Source organism: Oncorhynchus kisutch, linkage group LG12 (assembly GCF_002021735.2).
Source record: "Oncorhynchus kisutch isolate 150728-3 linkage group LG12, Okis_V2, whole genome shotgun sequence".
Lineage (NCBI taxonomy): Eukaryota > Metazoa > Chordata > Actinopteri > Salmoniformes > Salmonidae > Oncorhynchus > Oncorhynchus kisutch.
The window spans coordinates 33,213,444-33,241,418 of record NC_034185.2 but is presented as its reverse complement, the minus strand read 5'-3'; the positions used below and the strand labels follow the sequence as shown (position 1 = coordinate 33,241,418).

The window sequence follows — 27,975 nt, the reverse complement described above, 5'->3', positions numbered from 1 at the left end:
CGCATTTCTTACAACGAATGCATTTCAAGGTGTTCAAAGTCATGCATGGAAAGGCATGTGGTACTTAACATCCTTCCTCTTGGCAGGCCTCTATTGGTGACCAGGGGATTCTCTCTACCACATGGGAATGCCTCCGTGAAGCTCATCAGTGTAGCCATGCAGCCAATTTGGGCAGTTCCCAATATCAGCCGTACGGATGTGGAGTGCGAGTGGAGGAATCCAACCATGCCCAACCAGGTGCAGTCAGTTAGTGAAGGACCTGCACCCGGCTGAAGACTACAACCCTCTGTTCCCGAGAGCCCACAGAGGAGGATCTTCAGTGGCTAAGGAACCGTCTCCGGGGCAGGTTCAGTGGAATATCATGTCTCCTTGAACCTGAGCCACAACAACCTCTACCCTCTCTGTCATCATTGTCTGTACCGGACATAGTTAAAAAACAAGGGCACCTGAGGCATGGAGGCATCCTGGCTGGCATGATACTGTCGGTGGAGAAGCAGGAGGCTATAGGGCAGATAACAGTTGGACAGAGCACCAACCCCAACTGGCACACCAAGAGGAAAGGGAGGTTGACGGACAGCAATTATGGAACAATGGTTAGGGCCAAGCGTGTTACTGCTTCGCTGCTAAAAAGGGTCCTTAGATCAGTCGTTGGATGAGGTGTTGTCTGTAAAGTGGAGCACAGATAATGAAGAGAAGGGCACCAGACCATCCAGTGAGGCATCATGGAATATGACCACATAGACGGATGTGCAGGAGTCAGGGATTTGGGTCACGGGGTCTTGGATCCCGTGGGCCTCGCAGGATGGACTGGTGGACAACACAGCAGTGGTGGATTTCAAGTGTCCCTATGGTGCAAGGTACCTTACCATTGAAGAGGCAGTAAAGTCAAAGAATTTCTATTTCAAGGACGGAGGGTCTTACAGCCTCTGAAGACCATCCTTACTGGCACCAGGTCCAAGTTCAGCTCCACATCACTGGAAGGGACATCTGCTTCTTCGTTGTGTGTACCACCAAAGCTTCCATCACCATCCCCATCTGGCGTGACGACATCTGACAGATTCATATTGCTCCTCTTGTCAGTACCCGTTTTCAGGGAAGACAATGGTCCAAAAATATTCCACATAGTTCATACACACACACACTAGGCTCCCAGAATAGGTTATATTCCATACAAGTTTTGCTCAAAGCATCCAACTAAAGTAATGTAAGTTCAACCACAAAGGCTGGTCTGAGTGCATCTCAGTTTCATTCAGTAGTACAAAACAATTTACATTGTATTCTATCATGGGCACAGTGGGAATTTAAATCTGTGACGATTAAATTATGTCTTTCCCTCAGAGTGAGAGAGTACATCACATCCAGCATACTTGCTGAGGGTGTGGTTGATCATTTCTCTTTCCCGCCGGGAAATGACAGCTACAGACCCGAGTGTTGTCACTGGGTTTCTGGTCCGCACATCTGAAAGACCAAAAAAAAGTTACTTTTACTAGCTAGCTACGTTGATTACTAAAATTATAACATCTATACTAAAATACCATAACTCACAGACTTGACTATAGTAACGGTAAAATGGACTGGGCATCGGTCTATCTGCACATTTACTATCCTGCTATGTAGATCGGGATTTCTGCTGGGATGAAGGAGTTATCTGGAATGCTCAACTAGATGATCAGGACAGTCTAGGGTACTACATGCCCGAAGAGGTGAAGTATTGTGATGAGCTATACGACTGCTCTTCTTACTCTACACTAATTCTCAAGAGGAAAGTTAAAATCTTCAGCCGTACGTAAGGTCACTGAGGAGGACTAACAGTGATAGGAGGATCGTCTGAAAGGGACTGACATGTAGGGATGTAACATAATATATATTTTTAAGGCTTTTCAACCATAATTTGCAAATAAATTCATAAAAAATCCTACAATGTGATTTTCTGGATTTCTTCCCCCCTCATTTTGTCTGTCATAGTTGAAGTGTACCTATGATGAAAATTACAGGCCTCTCTCATGTTTTTAAGTGGGAGAACTTGCACAATTGGTGGCTGACTAAATACTTTTTTAGCCCCACTGCATTTCATTTAAGTGCCAGACCTACTGTCCTTTCAAATCCACATTTTTCAGTTGAGTAGTTAGGTTCTTGCAAGAACCCCCACCAACTAAGGAGGTTTTTCGATGAATCCCACCTCCTGTGGGGTTCTTGGAAGAACCTATTGGGGGCAGTTTTCAGTGCCAAGAATCCTAAGGTTCTTTGAAGAACTTTGAGGATCTTAGAAGAACCCTTGTTGATCCCCTCATTTTTAGTCTACCCGAAACTCAGCGAGATGGCAGTGAAGACGTTATCCCCTTTTATTCTACCTACTTACGTGAGACCAGCTTCTTCTCTCTTGCTGCAAAAAATATATAAATATCGCAGCAGACTGGCTGTTAAAAACACCTTGAGTGTCCCTCTCCTTTCCCCGAGGTTTGAACTGTTGGTTTCCAGGAGACACACCCGTCTCAATGATTAGGTGAGTCAAACATCTTGTACTATTCTATTTTTTCCCCCCGTTGGTATATATCGATAGAAGGAAAGATGTATTTGTTTATAAAGATTCAGTTGTTACATTGTTTTTATTGACAGCACAGGTAATATGATTGTGTATAACGACTCAGTTATTTCTGTACGGTCTTGTCATTTATAAACAGACAGCCCCAGAACACAGCCCATAAACAGAGCCCCTGAAGACCGCCCATGAAGAAAGCACAGAGAGCGACACTGTCCATGACTACAAGACAGACAAACAAAGAGGAAGCCAAGTAAATACATAATTCATAAATTTTTATAAAGAAAAAGCGAGTTTCCATAATGTTTTACCAAAGCGGTCCCCAGAGGAATAAGGCCATGCCTTGCTGGTCCCTGGGCCCAAAAAAGTTTGAAAAAGGACTGCTCTGACAAGCAAGAAATAAGTGGTGAGGGCAGACAGTTACTTGTGTCAATCACACTCAGGCCCCTCCCAGCAGACATAACCATGCATAGAGCTTTTAAAAGGGAACTGCGCACAACTGGTGCAGGACAGAGGGGGCTCTCTGCAGGGCAGAAAGAACACTTCAATCTGGACTTACCACCAGCCCTGTGCTTTAGATAAATTATTTTATATTTACTTTACAGTATCCACTCAGCAAGAATGACTGCAAGTATCGCTTCTCCTTTCTTCGACTACAACGAAATGAACAAGGTAATGAATGTGTATTGCTTGCTTCGAGCTGAGGGCTAGCTAATTGCTAGCTAGCTAACTTGGTTAGCTTCGCCTAGTTCATTTAACTTTTTTTCGGGGTTGTTCAGCAAACGTTAGCGAGTGTTCTTTACACGTTTTGGATCGTAAGTGACAAACTGATGACAACGTATAAAGTGTTTACTGGCCGCTAACAATTCAGCACTTTAATAATTAGCTAGCTTACCAGGCAACGTAAGTTATCGCTGCTTCTGTCACATGTTCTTGAGTAGTTAGCGTCGCGAATTTATCATTTATTATAAATGTTAGTTTGTGGTTATTTATTAACTAAGTGATCGCAAAAATGAATATTTGAAAATGCAACACGTAGCTATCTGAGTTCACATCGCATGGCATGCCAGCTATTTTGGTTGAAAATGAGCAACAGGCGGATTCAACCCTAGCTGCTACTAGTTGTCTTGCAACAATTTACGCGCTTTTGTGTGCAAGCTGTGCTGTCTCGCACGGATAACGTTATGGAAATATCTCACACACAGTACGAATTGTAAACAGTTGTGCCTAAGTACCAAAAATATTGTCTACAAAGGTTACATGTCAGCATTTGACTACTGTGTATCTCTATAGCTAATGGCTTTAGAATTAGATTACCCGTGGTTTACTGGTTATCGTTTTGAATCTTTTGTATTATCTAAGATGTCGAACTATGTAAAAGGCATTGGTACCTATCTCTAGGCAGGCCATACCAGTTTTGCTGATTCTTCTCATCAAAATCAATCAATCACAGCACAGCGTTTTTGGACATATTCAGCAGCTATTACCTGATTGAAGTACAATACCATTGGAAATTCATGATGAAAGGTCATGTTTATATTCTTAACTTAAATTGAAATGCTGTCGCTTCTTCAAAAAACACATTTTGATAAATAGCCCAATGTCAATATTTGTATTTATTTTTTTGTCCAAATCAATAACCAGTACGCAGAAAAGGTGAAACAGAAAGTACTATGTTTATCTACACATATGTAATATTATTACTATGGTTTCGCATCTTCTATTTTAAACGAGCACCTTATCACTGGTTAGAGGACAACCTGAATGTTGCATTTTTGATAGACGTCACCAAAACAAAAGAAACCCAACACTTGTCAATACTCATATTGATTGTCATGTTTAAAATCAATTAGCTAGAGGGGGGAAGATGAGGTTTCACGTCCTGTTAAAACGAACACAGCTCAAAAAGCCACTCGTAATCTGGAAATAATGTGTACATCACTTGTTGTTAATCACGTCCATCGGTATTATGCTGAAATCAAAAAAAATCAACGTTTTGGAGTGTAGTGCTGTTTAAATGAACAATTCAATGGTCACACCGAATCATGGAATAACCTATACATGGTTGGTTAGATGAGAACTTTTGGAATGTCTGCTGTTGATTGACTTTACATTGGAAGAAGCTAACCACTTAGCAAGATGGCTAACTAGCTACTAAATTAGCTAACCAAATGCTGAACTGCAGAGCATTTAGCACATTTTAGGCAGTAACTTAAGTTACAAGATATCTAGCTTGTAACGATTTTGGTTTGAGTTCTACACGCTAACTAGATCACCTGGCTGCACAACAGTGAGTGACTCAAGAGACTGGGGACCTGTTAACTTTATAATGAGAAATTGTGACCTGTGACATGAACAAAATCTTCTCAAGGTATTGCACACGTTGACTACTCTAATCAATCACAATTTATCTGGGTGCTTTAGACTAGAGCCCCTATAGCATCTGTGCAGCAGCCTGAGGGTTTAGTCTGTACTATCACTGTTGTGCCAACATCCTATGGCCATAATTGTTTGGCAGTGCTTTTTATTTGATTGACAGCTTGTTAGAGTAAACGGATTGCACAATTCTCTTTAACTTGTGACTTTGGAGACTAGTCTTTCTATAGTGCTGTTGAACTAGTAAGTATGTCATTAAGATCCTGGCTCTGCTTTTGTAATGGGTCTGGACTGTAACCTAACACGGCTAGCTCCAAACTTTGTGGGAGAATTGAAGGGGTATTTATTTTTAATTTTTTTCAAGACTGACACTTTTTTTTATTAAGCATGACTGTTCTTTTCTTTGCAGAACAATAAGATGTTTAACTACAACAACAATACTTTCGGTGGGCCCCACTCCACATCTGTCCCAGTCTGCACTGGTGCCAACAACCCTCCCTCTTGCCCCCCCACTGGTTCCCTGCTGGACAGGAAGGTAGTGGGGGCCCCCTCTGCAGGGGGCAGTGGGCTGTTCCAGCGCCGCCACTCGGTCACCCTCCCCAACACCAAATTCAACCAGAATCAGTTCATCAACAGTCTCAAGGCTGACCCCTCCTCGCTCCTGATTGGCGGTGGCAGTAACAACAAGGAGAACCGCTTCCGGGACCGCTCCTTCTCCGAGACCGGGGATCGCCTCAAGCAGGGCAGCCAGCTCCAGTGCCTTGGCGGCGGGCAGGGCCAGCAGCAGCAGCAGGTCAACTCCAGCCGCTACAAGACGGAGCTGTGCCGGCCCTTCGAGGAGAACGGCACTTGCAAGTACGGCGACAAGTGCCAGTTTGCCCACGGCATGCACGAGCTGCGTAGCCTGAGCCGCCACCCAAAGTACAAGACTGAGCTGTGCCGCACCTTCCACACCATCGGCTTCTGCCCCTATGGCCCGCGCTGCCACTTCATCCACAACGCAGAGGAGCGCCGCGGCCCGCCGCCACCGTTCTCCACTTTCAACAAGATGGAGCGCCCCCGCCTCCAGCACAGCTTTAGCTTCGCCGGCTTCCCCAGCCAGGGCGGTCTACAGAACAGCCCCACCTCGGTCACCCCGCCGCCCATTTTCTCCACAGAGGACCTGGGCGAGTGGCCCAGCAACCCCTTCACCTACTCCAGCCAGGAGTTGGTCAATCTGTTTGGCCCGAGCCTAGTAGGGGGGCCCCCTGTCTTGGAGCCCAACCTGCTGGCCCCAGCGCAGCACTCCCCCACTACCCCCTGCTTCTTCCGGCCCATGTCGGAGTGTCCCCCCAGCCCCCCGGACTCTCTCTCCGACCAGGAGGGCTACCAGAGCAGCCTGGGCAGTCAGAGCGGTTCCGAATCCCCCAGCCTGGATGCCTCGCGCCGCCTGCCCATCTTCAGCAGGCTCTCCATCTCTGATGATTAGAGAGCCTACACCCCCGGTGCCTGGGATAGATGCATGGAGTGAGTGCCTGTCTCCCCACGGTCCTGTCCCCCTCGTCTCCTGGCCTTGTTTACAACCCAGAAGTGGACATGATTCTGTGTAGCAGTGTTGTAGCCACTGAGTCCAATCAGAAAACTCAGCTACCCCCCCCCATCTCAGATGACTCTAATTAGCCAATCAAGGTGTTTTTGTTTTACCCAAACAATCATTCAGCCAAGTGGTCACTCAAGAATCGTGAGTAGCAAGTTGGCCCTGGGTGAAGTGCTACAATAACGGTGAACAGTAGAAATCAGAGGGGATGGATAAGGTCTGTGGGAAGTTTCAGTATGTCCCAAGGCAGGATTTCCCTGTCGTTTTGTGTGTAGCGGTGCTGCATATCTTCACTTTGCCATTGCTGCCTGTGCCACAGCTATCTTCAAACATCCTATACTTTTACATCTCAAGAGGAATTGTGACAAATTCGTGCTCCATTTTTAAAAAGGGTCACATTTCTCTTCAAGTTAAACCATCAAAAAAAATGATTGGACGACCAGATTAAATGAAGTGCCTTGGTGTTGTCCGATCAATGTGCGGGACTACAATTGTTACATTTTCCACGTCCTAATGATTGCAAAAAATATTTTTTCAGCTTCTTTAAAAAAATATATATATATATATTATGAGGACTAGACAAACAGATGTTTAAAAAAATAAATAAAATTAGAATCAGGCATGGAAGAGTTTTTCATTTTCTTTTGGCGCTGCTAAGAACCCTTAGTAAATGTCTACTGGTCTGTTTGGTTTCTTTAGTTGTGTGGAAGGAGTAGGACTGTTCATCAATGTAAACTGGTCGTTAAACATTCATATGTGAGCTTGGCCTGTTCTCCCCCCCCCCCCCCCCCCCCCCGTTCTCCTAGCCCTCACTCAGCTCAATAGCTGACTGAGATGACACCTCAGTCACCGCTGTCAAATCACATGAGCACCATGCTCTCCCATCGATTACACCTTGTTCAACTATATTGTTTTGTAAAACCTTCAAACGGAAGGTTTGCTTGTCACTGCTTATTTAACTTATCAAAATGTATTTATTGCTGATCTTAAAGCATTTTTTTTTATTTAGTATTTATCTGGATAATGAAACGATAGAATATATTTTCTTTTATGTTAAATTATGATCTTCCGTATTAATCGTAAGATTGTGAAGACTTTTTTTATTTTTTTTTACAGGTAATATATTATACTGCAATGACATTTTTTGTTTTGTAACTACACTTTGATTTATTTTGAAAGTGAATCTTAATTTAAATACAAAAATGCAAATGTTTTTGCGTTTATATTTATTGTTTTTCCTCTTCCCTGATATTGGACTGGTTTTCAGGTTCTCTATTTTGATGTCTTAATTTCTCTTCCAGTTGTGGGCTGCAGCAGCTCTCGAAGGCCCTCTAGAATGTAGACGAAGTTGAGTAACAGTCCTCTTCCTGTTAATTCACTGTCCCTTTGACTGAGAAAAAAATATACATTTTAGTATTTAAGAAGTCACTTAGCCTATATAACCAGCAGTTATGCTGTAAACGACAAATAGAAAGCTCTTATTTTAATTAGTTATGGACTCTCACCTATTCCGCAATACCATGCATACATTCACTAGCACTTTTAGTTGATGTGTTGTTGGACCACTCGTTCCCATAAGTGCCTATCGAATACATTCCAGGTATCCCCAAGTGTTGTGCCTTTTATCACATGTTTTATAACACAGCAGATTTAAGCCCGAACTTGTAGTTAAGTATAAAGGTTAACAGGATTGACACATGACATGAAAAGCAACAGTTGAATGTATTCTTTATAGCAGCTGTTGCTGTTCACTACAGTAGTTTATTTGTTCTCATGTATTTTTTTTTTAATGACAGATTGCAGTTTAAACTTAACTAATAAAACCCATATTTCTATTGAACATCTGTCTTCCTGATTGACAAGGGTTGTTTGAGGCTGAGGTTGGCAACATTTTTGTTGTATTATCACTGTTTATGTAATGATCATATACAGCAACCCTCACATCACATGACTAGGGTGAGAGAATATTTATCAGTGGGGAAAGCAGCCCATGTACTAGAAGCTGGCTCTATTTGGGCTGGGCATTGAAGGGGAACCATAGAGTTCATGTGGGGGAAGCAGTGCTATTGAAATCTTGAGCAAACAGCCCTGCTTGTTATCCTACCACATATCTTTGACTTATCTTGCTACAGTCTCTACACCAGCAAACTGGGGAACTTTGTTTGAAAGTTCCCATTGAAAAGCTACACACACACACACACACACACACACAAATATAGTCAGACCAAAAAATTACTTAAACAGTTTTCCAGGAAAACATTTCAAAGACAGGAAATCACACTTCTGTGCTTTCTCTCTCTGAAACTATTGTTGAGGGTTGGTGTGCTGCTCTACTGTAATTTTAAAGAAACTGAGGAACAGCAGCCACAACTTTCAGTGTTGCTACTTCTCGTCTTGAGGCCCTAGATCAGCATTTCACCATGGTTACTGTAAGGTAGGAGACTTTAGCTTTTACAGTGTTGACTCTCCCAGTCCCTCAGTTAGGCCTGTTACAGCTGATGAATTGCAGGTTCAGTTCATTTGTTATTCCACACTAGGCAGAGCCAGGGCTGGTTCCCCTGAGGCCTGGACTTATCTCCAATTTCCTCACAGAGACAAGTTAGGAACCCGGCTGCTCCATTAGTCTAAGTCAATTCAAACTTAAAGCAAAACAGTGGGGCTGCATGGAATGGTACTCAGGTTTTCATTGTAGTATGCTAAGCAAAAACATCTCTTGTTTCACTTCTTACCTCATGCGCCAGCTACGACCTTGTTGGTTTAGTACTCTCTCGGCTGCCTTAACCCTTTCGAATGTAGCCTAGAAACCCAACTACTACCTGCTAATGACAAACACCCAAGGCGTGACACTTTTTACTAGAGAGAAGTGTACTTGTTTCAACAAGTGGGTAGGTGTTGCCTGGGGTACAAGGAGTAAAATATTCAAGTGCTGCGAATCCTTAACACATCAGTGATTTCTGATTCCTTTGAACAGACTTCTGCAGGAGGATCACTGTGCCTTTAACGGTCCAGTGCAGTCAAAATGTTCCTGTGTGTGTGTATATATATATATATATTCAACTAATCTAAATGCATGTAAAGTGTTGGTCCCATGTGTCATGCGCTGAAATAAGACTCCAGAAATGTTCCATATGCACATTTGTTTACATCCCTGTTAGTGAGCATTTCTCCTTTGCCAAGATAATCCATCCACGTGTCAGGTGTGGCATATCAAGAAGCTGATTGAACAGCATGATCATTACACAGGTGCACCTTCTGCAGGGGGACAAAAGGCAACTTTATAATGTGCAGTTTTGTCACAACACAATGCCACAGATCAAATCAAAGTTTTTGTTACGTTGGCCAAATACAACAGGTAATGCTTACTTACAGGCTCGAACCAATAGTGCGAAAAGAGAAAGGCGTGGGTAAGTAAAGAAATAAAAAAAACAGTAAAAATACATTTGAAAATGAGTAGCAAGGCTACATACAGACACCTGTCAGTCAGGCTTATTGAGGTAGTATGTACATGTAGCTATGGTTAAAGTGACTATGCATATATGATGAACAGAGTAGCAGTAGCGTAAACGGAGGGGTTGGTGGGACACAATGCAGATAGCCCAGTTAGTTTTGGTTACCTGTTCAGAAGTCTTATGGCTTGGGGGTAAAAACTGTTGAGAAGCCTTTTTGTCCTAGCCTTGGCCATGCGGTAGTAGAGAGAACAGTCTATGACTGGGGTGGATGGGGTCTTTTTAGGGCCTTCCTCTGACACCGCCTGGTGTAGAGGTCCTGGATGGCAGGCAGCTTTGGCCCAGTGATGTATTGGGCTGTACGCACTACCCTCTGAACTGCCTTGCCGTCAGAGGCCGAGCAATTGCCGTACCAGGCAGCTGTAGAACCTTTTGAGGATCTCAGGACCCATGCCAAATCTTTTTAGTTTCCTGAGGGCGAATAGGCTTGGTGTGCCCTCTACACCTGCATTGCTTGCTGTTTGGGGTTTTAGGCTGGGTTTCTGTACAGCACTTTAAGATATCAGCTGATGTACAAAGGGCTATATAAATACATTTGATTTGATTTTGGACCATTCTAGTTTGTTGTTGATGTGGACACCAAGAAATTTGAAGCTCTCAACCTGCTCCACTACAGCCCCGTCGATGAGATTGGGGACGTGCTCGTGGCTCCTTTTCCTGTAGTCCACAATCATCTCAGTCTTGGTTACGTTGAGGGATAGGTTGTTATTCTGGCACCACCCGGTCAGGTCTCTGACCACCTCCCTATAGGCTGTCTCGTCATTGTCGGTGATCGGGGCCACCACTGTTGTGTCGTCTGCAAACTTAATGATGGTGTTGGACTCGTGCCTGGCCATGCAGTCATGGGTGAACAGGGAGTTCAGGAGGGGAATGAGCATGCACCCCTGGGGAGCTCCAGTGTTGAGGATTAGTGTGGCAGATGTGTTGCTACCAACCCTCACCACCTGGGGGTGACCCGTCAGGAAGTCCAGGATCCAGTTGCAGAGGGAGGTGTTTAGTCCCATGTTCCTTAGCTTAGTGATGAGCTTTGAGGGTACTATGGTGTTAAACGCTGAGCTGTAGTCAATGAATAGCATTCTCACACAGGTGTTCCTTTTGTCCAGGTGTGAAAGGGCATTGTGGAGTGCAATAGAGATTGCATCATCTGTGGATCTGTTTGGGCGGTATGCAAATTGGAGTGGGTCTAGGGTTTCTGGGATAATGGTGTTGATGTGAGCCATTACTAGCCTTTCGAAGCACTTCATGGCTACAGACCTAAGTGCTACGGGTCTGTAGTCATTTAGGCAGATTGCCTTTGTGTTCTTGGGCACAGGGACTATGGTGGTCTGCTTGAAGCATGTTGGTATTAGACTCAATCATGGACATGTTGAAAATGTCAGTGAAGACACCTGCCAGTTGGTCAGCACATGCCCGGAGCACACGTCCTGGTAATCTGTCTGGCCCCGCAGCCTTGTGTATGTTGACCTGTTTAAAGGTCTTACTCACGTCGGCTACGGAGAGCGTGATCACACAGTCGCCCGGAAAAGCTGATGCTCTCATGCATGCCTCAGTGTTGCTTGCCTCGAAGCGAGCATAGAAGTGATTTAGCTCATCTGGTAGGCGTGTGTCACTGGGCAGCTCGCGGCTGTGCTTCCCTTTGTAGTCTGTAATAGTTTGCAAGCCCTGCCACATCCGATGAGCGTCGGAGCCGGTGTAGTATGATTCAATCTTAGCCCTGTATTGACACTTTGCCTGTTTGATGGTTCGTCGCAGGGCATAGCGGGACTTCTTGTAAGCTTCCGGGTTAGAGTCCCGCACCTTGAAAGTGGCAGCTCTACCCTTTAGCTCAGTACGAATGTTGCCTGTAATCCATGGCTTCTGGTTGGGGTATGTACAGTGCCTTGCGAAAGTATTCGGCCCCCTTGAACTTTGCGACCTTTTGCCACATTTCAGGCTTCAAACATAAAGATATAAAACTGTATTTTTTTTTGAAGAATCAACAACAAGTGGGACACAATCATGAAGTGGAACGACATTTATTGGATATTTCAAACTTTTTAACAAATCAAAAACTGAAAAATTGGGCGTGCAAAATTATTCAGCCCCCTTAAGTTAATACTTTGTAGCGCCACCTTTTGCTGCGATTACAACTGTAAGTCGTTTGGGGTATGTCTCTATCAGTTTTGCACATCGAGAGACTGACATTTTTTCCCATTCCTCCTTGCAAAACAGCTCGAGCTCAGTGAGGTTGGATGGAGAGCATTTGTGAACAGCAGTTTTCAGTTCTTTCCACAGATTCTCGATTGGATTCAGGTCTGGACTTTGACTTAGCCATTCTAACACCTGGATATGTTTATTTTTGAACCATTCCATTGTAGATTTTGCTTTATGTTTTGGATCATTGTCTTGTTGGAAGACAAATCTCCGTCCCAGTCTCAGGTCTTTTGCAGACTCCATCAGGTTTTCTTCCAGAATGGTCCTGTATTTGGCTCCATCCATCTTCCCATCAATTTTAACCATCTTCCCTGTCCCTGCTGAAGAAAAGCAGGCCCAAACCATGATGCTGCCACCACCATGTTTGACAGTGGGGATGGTGTGTTCAGGGTGATGTGCTGTGTTGCTTTTACGCCAAACATAATGTTTTGCATTGTTGCCAAAAAGTACAATTTTGGTTTCATCTGACCAGAGCACCTTCTTCCACATGTTTGGTGTGTCTCCCAGGTGGCTTGTGGCAAACTTTAAACGACACTTTTTATGGATATCTTTAAGAAATGGCTTTCTTCTTGCCACTCTTCCATAAAGGCCAGATTTGTGCAATATACGACTGATTGTTGTCCTATGGACAGAGTCTCCCACCTCAGCTGTAGATCTCTGCAGTTCATCCAGAGTGATCATGGGCCTCTTGGCTGCATCTCTGATCAGTCTTCTCCTTGTATGAGCTGAAAGCTTAGAGGGACGGCCAGGTCTTGGTAGATTTGCAGTGGTCTGATACTCCTTCCATTTCAATATTATCGCTTGCACAGTGCTCCTTGGGATGTTTAAAGCTTGGGAAATCTTTTTGTATCCAAATCCGGCTTTAAACTTCTTCACAACAGTATCTCGGACCTGCCTGGTGTATTCCTTGTTCTTCATGATGCTCTCTGCGCTTTTAACGGACCTCTGAGACTATCACAGTGCAGGTGCATATATACGGAGACTTGATTACACACGGGTGGATTGTATTTATCATCATTAGTCATTTAGGTCAACATTGGATCATTCAGAGATCCTCACTGAACTTCTGGAGAGAGTTTGCTGCACGGAAAGTAAAGGGGCTGAATAATTTTGCACGCCCAATATTTCAGTTTTTGATTTGTAAAAAAAGTTTGAAATATCCAATAAATGTCGTTCCACTTCATGATTGTGTCCCACTTGTTGTTGATTCTTCACAAAAAAATACAGTTTTATATCTTTATGTTTGAAGCCGGAAATGTGGCAAAAGGTCGCAAAGTTCAAGGGGGCCGAATACTTTCGCAAGGCACTGTACGTACAGTCACTGTGGGGACGACGTCCTCAATGCACTTATTGATTAAGCCAGTGACTGATGTGGTGTATTCCTCAATGTCATCAGAAGAATCCTGGAACATGTTCCAGTCTGTGATAGCAAAACGGTCCTGTAGTTTAGCATCTGCTTCATCTGACCATTTCTTTATAGACCGAGTCACTGGTGCTTCCTGCTTTAAGAGTTGTGGTCGGATTTACCAAATGGAGGGAGAGCTTTGTATGCATCTCTGTGTGTGGAGTACAGGTGATCTAGAATTTTTATCCCTCTGGTTGCACATTTAACATGTTGATAGAGATTTGGTAGGACTGATTTAAGTTTCCCTGCATTAAAGTCCGGCCACTAGGAGTTCCGCCTCTGGGTGAGGTTGAAGATTTTGCTATTTCAACCACACCCATTGCTGGCAGATGTATAAAATCAAGCACAGAGCCATGCAATCTCCATAGACAAACATTGGCAGTAGAATGGCCTTACTGAAGAGCTCAATGACTTTCAACGTGGCACCGGATGCCACCTTTCCAACAAAGTCAGTTGAAATTTCTGCCACGCTGGAGCTGCTCCGGTCAACTGTAAGTGCTGTTATTGTTAAGTGGAAACCTCTAGGAGCAACAATGGCTCAGCCGTGAAGTGGGAGGCCACACAACCTCACAGAACGGGACCGCCGAGTGCTGAAGCACATAGTGAGTGACAGAAGATTTTTACACGCTATCGCATTCTAAACTGCCTCTGGAAGAAATGTCAGCACAATAACTGTTTGTCGAGAGCTTCATGAAATGGGTTTCCATGGACGAGTAGCCGCACACAAGCCTAAGATCAGAATGCACAATGCCATGCGTCAGCTGGAGTGGTGAAGCTCGCTGCCATTGGACCCCGGAGCAGTGGAAACGCATTCTCTGGAGTGATGAATCACACTTCACCATCTGGCAGTCTGACGGACGAATCTAGGTTTGGCAGAGGCCAGGAGAATGCTACCTGTCCCAATGGTGGAGGAGGAATAATGGTCAGGGACTGTTTTCCATGGTTTGGGCTAGGCACATTAGTTCCAGTAACGGGAAATCGCAACGTTACAGCATACAATGACATTATTTCCTGTTTCAGCATTGCAATGCCTCCGTGCACAAAGCAAGGTCCATACAGAAATGGATTGTCGGATCGGTGTGGAAGAACTTGACTGGCCTGCACAGAGCCCTGGCCTCATCGCCCAATATCAGTGCCCGACCTCACTAATGCTCGTGGCTGTATGGAAGCAAGTCCCTGCAGCAATGTTCCAACATCTAGTGGAAAGCATTCCCAGTGGAGGCTGTTATTGCAGCAAAGCTCCCCTTTGCTGCTGGACCAACTCCATATTAATGCTCATGATTTTGGAATGAGATGTTTGACGAGCAGGTGTCCACATACTTTTCATTTTGTGTATTTCCACACTATGTGGTTTGAATAATACTGTGAAATTATGAAAATTATGATAATGCCCTTTTAGTGTAGGTCGCCTGACATTTCAGTCTATTTTGGTGGGATGGAGTTTTGGCCTGCCTGTCAGTTAATTAGTTCATAGACCAATAAGGAATAGTTCCAAACCTCTCTGCCAGTAGCCTATACGGAGTAGTCAGAAAACACTAATATACAGTTGAGGGATACAGTATTTTCAACCTAACTTCCATTTCCCCTGAAAAACGGAAGTGAGAACTCCGTTAAGGCGTCTTTCAACGCCTGCTACGCTAGGTTACTATGCCAATAACAGCTTGTTTTCAGTTTTCCCCTCCCCACTCAGACCACTGCCAGACAGTCCTAGCAAAATTCTTCCATGAGAAATAGCTCTTTGCTAAGAAGCTATTTGTTTAATTTTTGACAATTTTAATTGAAAACAATCACAGTAAGCTACTTAATTGTTACCTAGAAATGTTTTGATACTGGCTGCATTGGGCCTTTAAGAAGTAGAGCTGGGGGGTTAAAGAGGAGACCAGACCAGTACTGTACTTGATGCTATAGACTTCGTAATGCTTCTAGCAACTGTATTTTCCCATGTTTTTGAAACAGAGAACAAACGGAGTGAGAGACAGAGAGCTCCATCCCTAATGGGTTCTCCCTATGAGACAGAGAGCTCCATACCTAATGGGTTCTCCCTATGAGACAGAGAGCTCCATACCTAATGGGTTCTCCCTATGGGACAGAGAGCTCCATACCTAATGGGTTCTCCCTATGAGACAGAGAGCTCCATACCTACTGGGTTCTCCCTATGGGACAGAGAGCTCCATACCTACTGGGTTCTCCCTATCAGACAGAGAGCTCCATACCTACTGGGTTCTCCCTATCAGACAGAGAGCTCCATACCTACTGGGTTCTCCCTATGGGACAGAGAGCTCCATACCTACTGGGTTCTCCCTATCAGACAGAGAGCTCCATACCTACTGGGTTCTCCCTATGAGACAGAGAGCTCCATACCTAATGGGTTCTCTCTATGAGACAGATAGCTCCATACCTAATGGGTTCTCCCTATCAGACTGAAGCATTTGGCTCTGCATACATTAATAGCACTGAGGAAGGCCCAGATTTTAAAAGATGAGATGAGCGCACACATGGGGTAAATTAGAGGGAAGGGGTGTGAGAAGTTGAGCTCTATTCGTGGGGAGTGAAGGGGACTTGGGAACATCAACTTAAAGTAACACATGAGTAGGCCTATTTGACTGACCGATTCACCAACAGGCCTATTTGAATGACTGACAACCGTATTTGAGTAAGTTGAGTTTGCCAAAGTAAAGGCATGTATGGGGTTGATCATTGACAAAAGTGAGGGAAATGTTTTTTAATTGCAGGGAGTCGCTTTACTTGACAGTAGCCTTAAAGATCCTGATTATAGCACCAATACTAAAAGGGGGAGCCTGACTCAGATATAAACCTTTAGTAAAGGTGTATTACACAAGCAGAGATAAACTAGAAAACTTAAACAAAAGCAAAGTGAATATTAGAGCAGTGGGGCCATGCAATCTCTATCTCCTGTCCAGGCTGTATCACATCTGGCCGTGATTGGGTATCCCATAGGGCAGCGCACGATTGTCCGGGTTTGGCCATCATTGTGAATAAGAATTTATTCTTAACTGACTTGCCTAGTTAAATAAAGGTTCAATAAAAAAAAAAGGGAAATGTTCCATTGTCATTACCTTTCTCATTGGTTAGGAGACGGCTGTAGTGACAGGGATGAGCTGATAGGGACAGACGGAAGGTGTTTTGCGTACTTCGCTCCCAGCCCGTGACCCTGCTACAATTCCTCAGCCATTATATGACTTTTTCCAAGACTCCAGTGCTGTGCTGGCTAAGTCAACCTGCAGGAGCAGAGCCCGAGTCCAGTCACGTGGTTCTCCACCTCCCACAGGCCATGTCATAAGTAACTCCTCGCTCCTGACTGACTGCGAGTCAAGCCTACGGCGTCAGTATTGGGGGGGGAAGCAGTTGCCAGGAGGAACTATGATTTGAGAAGTGCGGTTTTGGCACCGACTAGGGTCGTTTCTCGTTACAGACGAAGGCAGGGTAGTGTGAGATACTGCTGCGGGGTCTTTCTAACCATGATCAGGGTGTGTGAAGGAAAAAACAAAGGCTGACACCCCCGGTGAAGGAGTGCTGTCTGTCCCTGAGGCTGTGCTGGGGCCCTGTGACTGAACACTCTTAGCCAAGACCGAACAGCACTACTTTCTCCAACAAACAGCCTCAGACTGGCATACCTGTCAGCACTCATCATAAAGACTAGCTGTGTGTATGTGCGTGCGATACCTCACTGCTGTTCTTGTCTTTTCCATTAGAAGTGAAATAGCGTTGTGTTTGAACTTGACATAACGAACTTGACCAAACACAGAACATAAAACAGCGTGAGGACTACTAAGGGGAAAACTAAGGGAAACTCCCATGGCTCTTTGATTGGCGTGAAAAGAATGGCCCGAACCAACCGCATATGACTAAAAAGACAAACATACTGCCTTTTGATACTCATACGAATACTTTATTACGGTTCCTCCTCTCTTTGGCAGTGAGCTATAACACACACACACACGAAAAAGCATGTGACTACTGTATGATGTATGTAAAAGAACACACACACAGAGGGAAAAACAACAGAAAAAGGAGGAACTATCCAAAATAACACCATTGTTCAGCTAATCAGCCAAACTTCCCCTTAAAGCACTGGAGGAGCCATGGGAACAGAAGTCATGGGAACGGGAGGCATGGTAACGGCCTATCAAGTCCTATTCGAGTCAGCAGAAGATTGATGGGTTTTCCTCGAGCTAAAAGCCACTTAAAGGGTGTCAATTAGTAGCCGACTGAGAGGCAGTTTTCAGTCTCCCGGTAAACTCTTAACAGCAGTGGCTGTGTGTGCATGTGCGAAACCTGTCCAGCCTGCTCTCTCCTCTCGCCTAGTGCCCCAGGGGCTTGTAACCTGCTGAGCCACACAGCAGAGTACTGTTTAACCACAGACGGCCACAGCTATACACAATGAGCCATTACACAGCAGCCACAGCACACAGAGCATCAGAACTTACATACCACCACTCTGCAGGACAGGGAGAAACATCCGTATATACATTCAGGCCTGGTGGTGAACACTGAAAGGTCCCAGATGAGTTAGTGCAATATGTTCTGTACTGTGGGATGATGGTACAGTTGAAGTCGGAAGTTTACATACACTTTAGCAAAATACATTTAAACTCAAGTTTTTCCACAATTCCTGACATTTAATCCTAGCAAAAATTCCCTGTCTTAGGTCAGTTAGGATCACCACCTTATTTTAAGAATGTGAAATGTCAGAATAATAGTAGAGAATTATTTATTTCAGCTTTTATTTCTTTCATCACATTCCCAGTGGGTCAGAAGTTTACATACACTAAATTAGTATTAGGTAGCATTGCCTTTAAATTGTTTAACTTGGGTCAAATGTTTCGGGTAGCCTTCCACAAGCTTCCCACAATAAGTTGGGTGAATTTTGGCCCATTCCCTCTGACAGAGCTGGTGTATCTGAATCAGGTTTGTAGGCCTTGCTCGCACACACTTTTTCAGTTCTGTCCACAAATGTTCTCTAGGATTGAGGTCAGGGCTTTGTGATGGCCTCCCCAAAACCTTGACTTTGTTGTCCTTAAGCCATTTTGCCACAACTTTGGAAGTATACTTGGGGTCATTGTCCATTTGGAAGACCCATTTGCGACCAAGCTTTAACTTCCTGACTGATGTCTTGAGATGTTGCTTCAATATATCCACATAATTTTCCAGCCTCATGATGCCATCTATTTTGCGAAGTGCACTAGTCCCTCCTGCAGCAAAGCACCCCCACAACATGATGCTGCCACCTGTGTGCTTCACAGTTGGGATGGTGTTCTTAGGCTAGCAAGCCTTCACCTTTTCCCTCCAAACACAACGATGGTCATTATGGCCAAACTTTTTTGTTTCATCAGACCAGAGGACATTTCTTCAAAAAGTACGATTTTTGTCCCCATGTGCAGTTGCAAACCATAGTCTGGCTTTTTATGGCAGGTTTTGGAGCAGTGGCTTCTTCCTTGCTGAGCGGCCTTTCAGGTTATGTCGATATAGGACTCGTTTTACTGTGGACTTTTGTACCGGTTTCCTCCAGCATCTTCACAAGGTCCTGTGCTGTTGTTCTGGGATTGATTTGCATTTTTCGCACCACAGCACGTTTATCACTAGGAGACAGAACACGTCTCCTTCTTGAGCGGTATGACGGCTACGTGGTCCCATGGTGTTTAGACTTACTTGTACAGATGAACGTGGTAACTTCAGGCGTTTGGAAATTGCTTCCAAGGATGAACCAGACTTGTGGAGTTGTACAATTTTTGGCTGATTTCTTTTGATTTTCCCATGATGTCAAACAAAGAGGCACTGAGATTGAAGGTAAGCCTTGCAATCCATCCACAGGTACACCTCTAATTAGCCTATCAGAAGCTTCTAAAGCCATGACATACTTTCCTGGAATTTTCCAAGCTGTTTAAAGGCAGTCAATTTAGTGTATGTGAACTTCTGACCCACTGGAATTGTGATACAGTGAATTATAAGTGAAATAATACGACTGTAAACAATTGTTGTAAAAATGACTTGTCATGAACAAAGTAGATGTCCTAACAGACTTGCCAAAACCATAGTTCGTTAACAAGAAATTTGTGAAGTGGTTGAAAAACGAGTTTTAATGACTCCAACCTTAGTGTATGTAAACTTCCAACTTCAACTGTATATACTGAATGTACAAAACATTAGAAAGACCGTCCTAATATCGAGTTGCACTCCCTTTTGCCCTAAGAGCAGCCTCAATTTGTCAGGGCATTGACTCTACAAGATGTCGAAAGCGTTCCACAGGGATGCTGGATGTCCTTTGGGTGGTAGACCATTCTTGATACACACAGGAAACTGTCGAGCATGAAAAACCCAGCAGCGTTGCAGTTCTTGACACACTCAAACCGGTGTGCCTGGCACCTACTACCATACCCTGTTCAAAGGCACTTAAATATGTTGTCTTGCCCATTCAACCTCTGAATGGCACACATACGCAAAGTAACAGCAGCATAACGGGGAGGGGGGGGTCAATGCAAATAGTCTGCTTAGCCATTTGATTAGATGTTCAGAAGTCTTATGGCTTGGGGGTAGAAGTTGTTTAGAAGCCTCTTGGACGTAGACTTGGTGCTCTAGTACCGCTTGCCGTGCGGTAGCAGAGAGAACAGTCTATGACTGGGGTGTCTGACAATTTTTTGGGCCTTCCTTTGACACTGCCTGGTATAGAGGTCCTGGATGGCAGGAAGCTTGGCCCCGGTGAAGTACTGGGCCATACGCACTAACCTCTGTATTGCCTTGCAGTCGGAGGCCGAGTAGTTGCCATACCAGGCAGTGATGCAATCCATCAGGATTCTCGATGTTGCAGCTGTAAAACCTTTTGAGGATCTGAGGACCCATGCCAAATCTTTTCAGTCTCCTGTGACATCAATAAGGGATCATCGCTTTCACTTGGTCAGTCAAAGACATGGAAAGAGCATGTGTTTCTGTTTTGTACACTCAGTGTAGGCTAGTCTTTGAGCAGTGTCCAGGAGGAAATCCGCCCAGTTGTGTATATGAGAGGTTCTGTGTCTGGCTTTCACCTGTGTTCCTGACACCGAGTACCACTTCTATAAAACATTGACAGACCTGCCTGGCTGGCTGGTACTCCCATCAGTCTCCCCTTGAGCAAACTCTGAGCTAGCTTCCCTTTACCTTCACCTCAGAGAAGCCAGCTAGTAAGACAGCGGCATTGCAATAGATCTATGACCAATCCTTCTTTCACACACACAGGAACTGGGGTTAATACAACACTGACTTCAGTCTGGTAGATTGGTGAAGTATTTTATTTGAATATACAGTATTGTACATGGTAATTTGAGAACAACAAGGAGAATGTTAGACACTAAGTCACAAACACACAAATTAAAACACACACACACACACACACACACACATGGCTCTACAGTTCTTCCAAGGAGCACATGTGGTCCTAAGCTGAAAAATGTAGGAGCACAATGACAAATATTAAAGAGGTAATCCGCAGTTGAAATGATAACAAAAGGCTTGTTTCTGTAAAAGGTTACGGGATGGGGCTGGAGAAACTCAAACGATAAGAGCTATGGACGCAAGGACTAACAATCCATGATATCAAAATGTTAATTTTTTGTTTTGAGGCAGTCTTTGTTTACATTTACTTTGGGAAAAACAAGCTTATATTTTGTCTCCTAAGCTCATGGGGCATTTATAAATTATACTCCTCAATGGGTTTACATTATTAATTTATAAGTAAAAATGGATGTAGTAACTGCAGATTGCCCCTTTTAATGAGAAGAATTGCCAGCAATTACAAAATACAGAGTTTATCACCAGTAAAATAGATTTTTAAGATTGAGATATAGCCTACATTTATGGAATGCCGTTTGTTTATTTGCATGTAAAAAAAAACACATCAAAATAACACTATTTGACTGGTCAAGTAAGCTTTTAATATGACATGTCAAATAATACAATTCTATTGTAGAATGCTGTGTGTGCTGAATTTGCACGTGCAAGCCAAGAGCCACCATTACGATCACAGTCAAGTGGTACAATACGTTGGTAATAAGGAATTATTTGTTCGACCGAATGGGAAAACATCTGTGTGAGCATTTGAAATTAGATCAGGATCAAAAATGTTTGCAAATATCTCTGATACAGATGTTATCAGCAACTTCTGGGGTAACTAGCTAGTTTTAGCAGTGTACAAGATCTTCAGTTTCTTGGCAATTTCTCACAACAAGAATAGACTAACAAGCTTCTGAAGAAAGTTCTTTGTTTCTGGCCATTTTGAGCCTGTAATCGAACCCACAAATGCTGATGCTCCAGATACTCAACTTGTCTAAAGAAGGCCAGATTTATTGCTGCTTTAATCAGAACAAGTTCAGGTGTGCTAACATAATTACAAAAGGGTTTTCTAATGATCAATTTGCCTTTAAAAATGATAAACTTGGATTAGCTAACACAACGTGCCATTGGAACACAGGAGTGATGGTAGCTCTCTGTACGCCTCTGTATTTCATTAGAAATCATCAGTTTCCAGCTACAATAGTAATTTACAATGTATACTTTGTATTTCTGATCAATTTGATGTTATTTTAAATGGACAAAAAAAATGCTTTTCTTTTTTTCTATTTAACACATTTTTCTTAACTTCTTAAAGCATTGTTGGTTAAGGGCTTGTAAGTAAGCATTTCACTGTAAGGTGTTGTATTTGGCGCATGTGACAAATAACATTTCATTTTTGAAGGTCAAACTGCCAATTCCACTATTGTGGCTAGCATCACATAGGTGGGTCCAACCACCATTAATCAAATAAGAACTGTCTTATAAATTAGGAGTATTTTAGATGACACCACCTAGCTAGATAGTTAACTATAGCTACTGAAACAGATGTCATTTTGCTATGTTTTTGGCAAAGAACATTGTTTGCATCCATCAGCTAGCTAGCTATTTTATGTTCAGCAGTGATTGTGTAATCAATGTGTAATAACTACGTAAAACATTACTGAACGTGTTGTCATATTCACGTCCTGATTGGTCAACAAGCCTATTTGATGTGTCAAATTGTGTTAGCGTTACGTGACACGTCAAATAGCGTTATTTGATACGTCAAAGTGTTATTTGACTTGTATCTTTTTTGACACGCAAAGACCCAAACACCGTTCCATATACATTGGGTCTATATGAATCCTCATCTCCTAAAAAAGCTATTTTCCTTTCTTTCTGTGCCACCATGTTTGCATACTAATGAGGCTGCGGAGAAATCATTACAACAATTATTACTTGGGTGATTTGTTTTCTATGGGCACTGGAATTCCCAAATTAAAATTCCTGGTAGCACAGCAAAATATTTAGGAGCATATGCCCCCAAATTGGTAGCACTGTAGAGCCCTGACACACACACACACTTCCCAGAGTCAAAGACGCTTCAGACGGCCAACGGCAGCAGGATTAGCTTGTGTCAGGTTGTAGTTGAATCCTGTCCTCACTCTGATCGGCTGGAGGCCCGGGTCTGTGCCTTGATGCAACACTTCCTGGTTATCATCATTTCCTAGAAAACACAATACAGGGCCCTTAGCATGTAATAGATCTGGGTCCCACTGAAACAACAGAAGCGAGGTATTACATTACCAGTGTATATGGATTTTCTTATTTATTTGTCCATCTGAGTTTTATTCTGAATGACAAATACCTCCCCATCACGAGTTGGCTCGGCGACAGCCTGGGGCTTGAGGAAATTGCTGGTCATTTGTTTGTTTCAATAGGTTACCATATTGGTAGGGAGTCAGGGACCGATGTGGGCTCGTGTGAGGTAAACATTTACAGAAAACGTTGATCCAAAACAGACTATGTAAAACAAAACCTGGCCCAAAGAAAAATAGGGGATGGATTACTGAGATACCTATGGACGTCGTCGAGGGTATTTTTATAAAATCTCTTTGTTTTGCCATAATCCTTATCCATGCCTCAAGGGGAGAGGAGCTGGGTTCAGAAAGCACAGTGCGGCTACAGACCATGACAAACAGCTGTACGTCTGTTTGACTGCATGATGTGAAATGGGCCCAACTGACCAAATGCATATTTAACTTGTCAAAGTGTACTGTATGCAGTTTAGACAGGTGAGGAGTAATCGTGGAGCTAGGCTAACTTTCCTTTTCATTACTTATCCATGGTGTTTCTGGTAGACAGGGTTGGGTAGGTTACTTTCTAAATGTAATCTGTTAGTTACTAGTTACCTGTCAAATTGTAATCAGTAACATCATTTTGGGATTACCCAAACTCAGTAACATAATCTGATTACTTTTCCCTTAAAATGCATAAGAAGAAGACAAAAAGGACCCATCAAATGCATTTGGAATGTCATCAGTGGTTGGTCTCTGACTGGTCAGACTCGCTCCAAACTTAAACTTGAGCCTTTTTTCAATATTGAATGGAATTGAGAAAACAGAAAGATGCCAATTTATTAATATCCTTTCTGATTTTAAAAGTAATCCAAGAAGTAATCTAGTTTCAAAAGTATCTGATTACAAACACACACAATCTGCTAACATTTTTTAAATTCAGATGACATATAATCAGTTTCTCTCTAACCCTGCTACTTCTGAGGAGCTAGGAGGAGGTTCAAAAGGTGATAAACACCTGAATGCTTAGACTAGGCGTGGTTACAATGATAAAGGAGAACGATTATTTTGTTGCAACTCACCACAAATGTTTCTCAAATCTACTGTATCTAACCTACTAACGAAGACACCATGTCTTCAGATGACAACACCTTACCCAACCAGTGTACTGCCACCACAATGCCGCCCCGATTCACCCGGCCCACATTTAGCTTTTGATAACGATAAAAACGGTCTTCTTTAATCTGAAAAGATGATCTTGCTCCAGAAAAGGGCAGAAATCATAATCACAGGCGATTGTCCTGAGAACAAAAGGCCTTTTGGGAGAAGTCAATCCTAAAGGGAAGCAGCAGGACTGAGGACAATGAGGAGCCCAGGAGATTATTCTGAACCCTGCCTGGACCAAACCCAGCCGTTCCCCACCTGTTTCTGTTTCTATCACAGACGTCCCTAGACACCAGGAAGTAAGGAGCACTGAATCACAACTGTATCCATGGGAAATCCTGGTTTATAAATTATCGCTCTACTGCATGTCTGCTGATCGCTTTGTCTAATATTTGTCTTGTATAGCTACATCCATTGCTATAACTGTGAGATGGTCCACTTACAGTATGGGTCGTACAAGGCCCCTGGAGAATGCCCCCAGGATCCGCCCCGATTCGGATGCTGATTACATTTAGAAAGTAACATGATCACCGACAACAATGAGACAGCCTATAGGGAGGAGGTCAGAGACCTGGCAGTGTGGTGCCAGGACAACAACCTCTCCCTCAACGTGAGTAAGACAGAAGGAGCTGATCCTGGACTACAGGAAAAGGAGGGCCAAACACGCCCTCATTCACATTGACAGGGCTGTATTGGAGTGGATCGAGAGTTAAGTTCCTTGGTGTCCACAGCACCAACAAACTATCATGGTCCAAACACACCACGACAATCATGAAGAGGGCACAACAACACCTTTTCCCCCTAAGGAGACTGAAAAGACTTGGCATGGTTCCCCAGATCCTCAAAAAGTTCTACAGCGGCACCATCGAGAGCATCCTGACGGATTGCATCACTGCCTGGTATGGCAACTGCTTGGCATCCGACTAAGGCGCTACAGAGAGTAGTGCGTACGGCCCAGTACATCATTGGGGCCAAGCTTCCTGCCATCCAGATCCTATATACTAAGCGGTGTCAGGGGAAGGCCCCAAAAAATGGTCAAAAACTCCAGTCACACAAGTCATAGACTATTCTCTCTACTGCCGCACGGCAAATGGTACCGGAGCTCAAAGTTTAGGTCCAAAAGGCTCCTTAACAGTTTCTACCCCCAAGCCATAAGACTGCTGAACAATTAATCAAATTGCCACCCAGACAATTTACATTGACCCCCTTGTTGCTACTACTCACGGTTTATTATTATTACTCCGACCTACATGTACAAATTACCCCGACTAACCTGTACCCCTGCACATTGACTCGGTACCATGTTACTTTTTACTATAGTTAATTTAGTAAATATTTTATACTTAACACTATTACTTGAACTACATTGTTGGTTAAGGGCTTGTAAGTAAGCACTTCACGGTAAGGTCTACTACACCTGTTGTATTCGGCACATGTGACAAATACAATTTGATGATGCAAGAAACATACAGAACATTAAACAACTCCCTCTCACAGCCACACTGAGTGGAAACCGTTGTGGGGGAAGTGGAGTAGACTGGTCTATGAGGATGGAGTGAAAAGTCTAGGAAGGGCACTTGATAAGAAGAAGAGAGGGGAACACATGAGTGTCATTCCAGTTTCCAGAGGAGATTTATTGACTTTGTCCACCACAGAGGCCGGTTGCACCAGTTGGTCGCAACTCTAGGTCTGATGTAAAATGAGCTCTATGTCGGGCCAAAGAAATTGACCTGTTGCACCACCTGGGCATAAGCCCTTCTATGAGCTACACCTGGGCACAGTGGTGTAAAGTACTGAAGTAAAAATACTTTAAAGTACTACTTTTGGGGTTATCTGTCCTTACTTTTTATATTTTCGACTACTTTTACTTCACTACATTCCTTAAGAAAATATTGTACTTTTTACTCCATACATTTTCCTTGACACCCAAAAGTATTTGTTACATTTTGAATGCTTAGCAGGACAGGAAAACAGTCCAATTCACGCACTTATCAACCGGACTCAATAAACACTCACATGCTTCGTCTGTAAATTATGTGTGCCCGTGGCTTTCTGTACATTTAAAAAACAAGAAAATGGTGCCATCTGTTTTGCTTAATATAAGGAATTTGAAATGATTTATACTTTTACTTTTGATACTTGAGCATATTTAAACCAAATACTTCTACTTGAGTAGAACTTTACTGAGTGACTTTTACTTGAGACATTTTCTATTAAGTTATCTGTACTTTTACCCAAGTATGACAGTTGGATCATTTTTCCACCACTGCCTGGGTGTAGCTTAGGGTGTTCAATTGGGACCATCTTCTTTTAAGATATGCACTGAAAATAATAGTGATCTATACACTTCAAAACAATGTGAGTCTCGTGTTCAGATTTCAAATCCTCCGGGGGCTTTTCGAGTTGCCTATGCACGAGCCAATAATACACTTGATTTATGCTACATAGCATGCTAAATCTGTCTGATCAGATATTAGCAAACAAATAGATGAGCTGCCACCTCCAATTATTTGCCCAGACAGATCAAATATACAAACAGAGATTCAGTGAAACAAAATCGCATTGATTATCAGACAAGTCAAGGGCTTTCAGTTAGGATGTAGGCTTACGCGAGTGAAAAGCAAAATAATCAACCTGCTAGCTAACATGATAGCAAAGTTCTGAATACACTGTTAGAAGAGCAAATAAACAAAAAAATCAAATCATGAACTCACCTCAATGAGTTTCCATGACATCATTGTCACACGCCCCCTTATTTCAGTCCCCAGAATCTGACCTCTTGACCTTCCAAGACTATCATACAGCACGCTGCTATGCCCTCCCTGAGACAAATACACACGTAGCCAAAAGATAAGCAAACAATAAATACAGACAAAACTAGTCTGGCGGTCCCCACATGCCTGTTAAATGTTCTTCTCTAAACAGCCCTCTGTGTTTCAGGCCTCAATTTTTCTATCTAGACTTTCAAACAATGGTTGGGTTGTACCAAAGCAGAAGTGACTGCTGGGGGGTGACGAGGAGGAAATGGTTCACTCCAGCAGTGAGAGAAACTTCATGTGCATTTAATGTTCCGTTTCACTGCCTCTCTCTCTGTGCTGCTCGGCCTGTTATTACAATCACAGTCCGAGTCATAACTGAGGCAGCTCAAATTCATTTTTACGGCGTTTTAAAGTAACTGTACAATAAAAAAATCTCACTTTTGAAAGTTCACATTCTGTTAATTCATCCCCAAATAATATTGACTGTGGCCAAAGCACTTCAAAAACCCCACTTCAAACTTGTATCTAAAAATGTTTTTATTGCCATTTACTCATCAAGGATGATGTCATCCTCCTGAGAAGGATGAGCTGGCCAATCAGCAGTCTATTCACAAGAATATTTGTAATGACCGGTATACGCCCACACCCTTCCAACACAGAAAAGCAGCTTTTTAACAGAAAACTATTGCCCTCATATTATAATGAATTATAGATCATATTTCATAGAAATCTGGAAACACTAGATAGTTCTTTCAACACGACCACACTCATAAACAGGCCCAGAGATGAGTCAAGATAGTTATGGAGGATTTGCTTATGACGGACTTTTTCCCCCTTCCAAAAAGAAGCAAAACAAGA

The 27,975-nt window shown here is 43.3% G+C and overlaps 2 protein-coding genes across 4 annotated transcripts in view; one reads left to right on the top strand and one right to left on the bottom strand.

Moving 5' to 3' along the window:
- The first annotated feature begins 3,028 nt into the window (after positions 1-3,028).
- Positions 3,029-8,331, top strand: zfp36l1b (zinc finger protein 36, C3H type-like 1b). The gene is made up of 2 exons (XM_020496784.2): positions 3,029-3,211; positions 5,325-8,331. Exons 1-2 carry the CDS (start codon positions 3,161-3,163, stop codon positions 6,381-6,383), a joined length of 1,110 nt encoding a protein of 369 aa, XP_020352373.1. The 5' UTR covers positions 3,029-3,160; the 3' UTR covers positions 6,384-8,331.
- A 12,526-nt stretch (positions 8,332-20,857) lies between these two features.
- Positions 20,858-27,975, bottom strand: part of rad51b (RAD51 paralog B) — a 48,102-nt gene continuing 40,984 nt past the window's right edge. For all 3 annotated transcript variants that reach the window (XM_020496781.2, XM_020496783.2, XM_020496782.2), the window contains exon 10: positions 20,858-23,124. In XM_020496781.2, the coding sequence (XP_020352370.1) occupies positions 22,991-23,124 (134 nt within the window). In that variant the 3' untranslated portion in view covers positions 20,858-22,990. The remainder of the gene's footprint in view (positions 23,125-27,975) is intronic.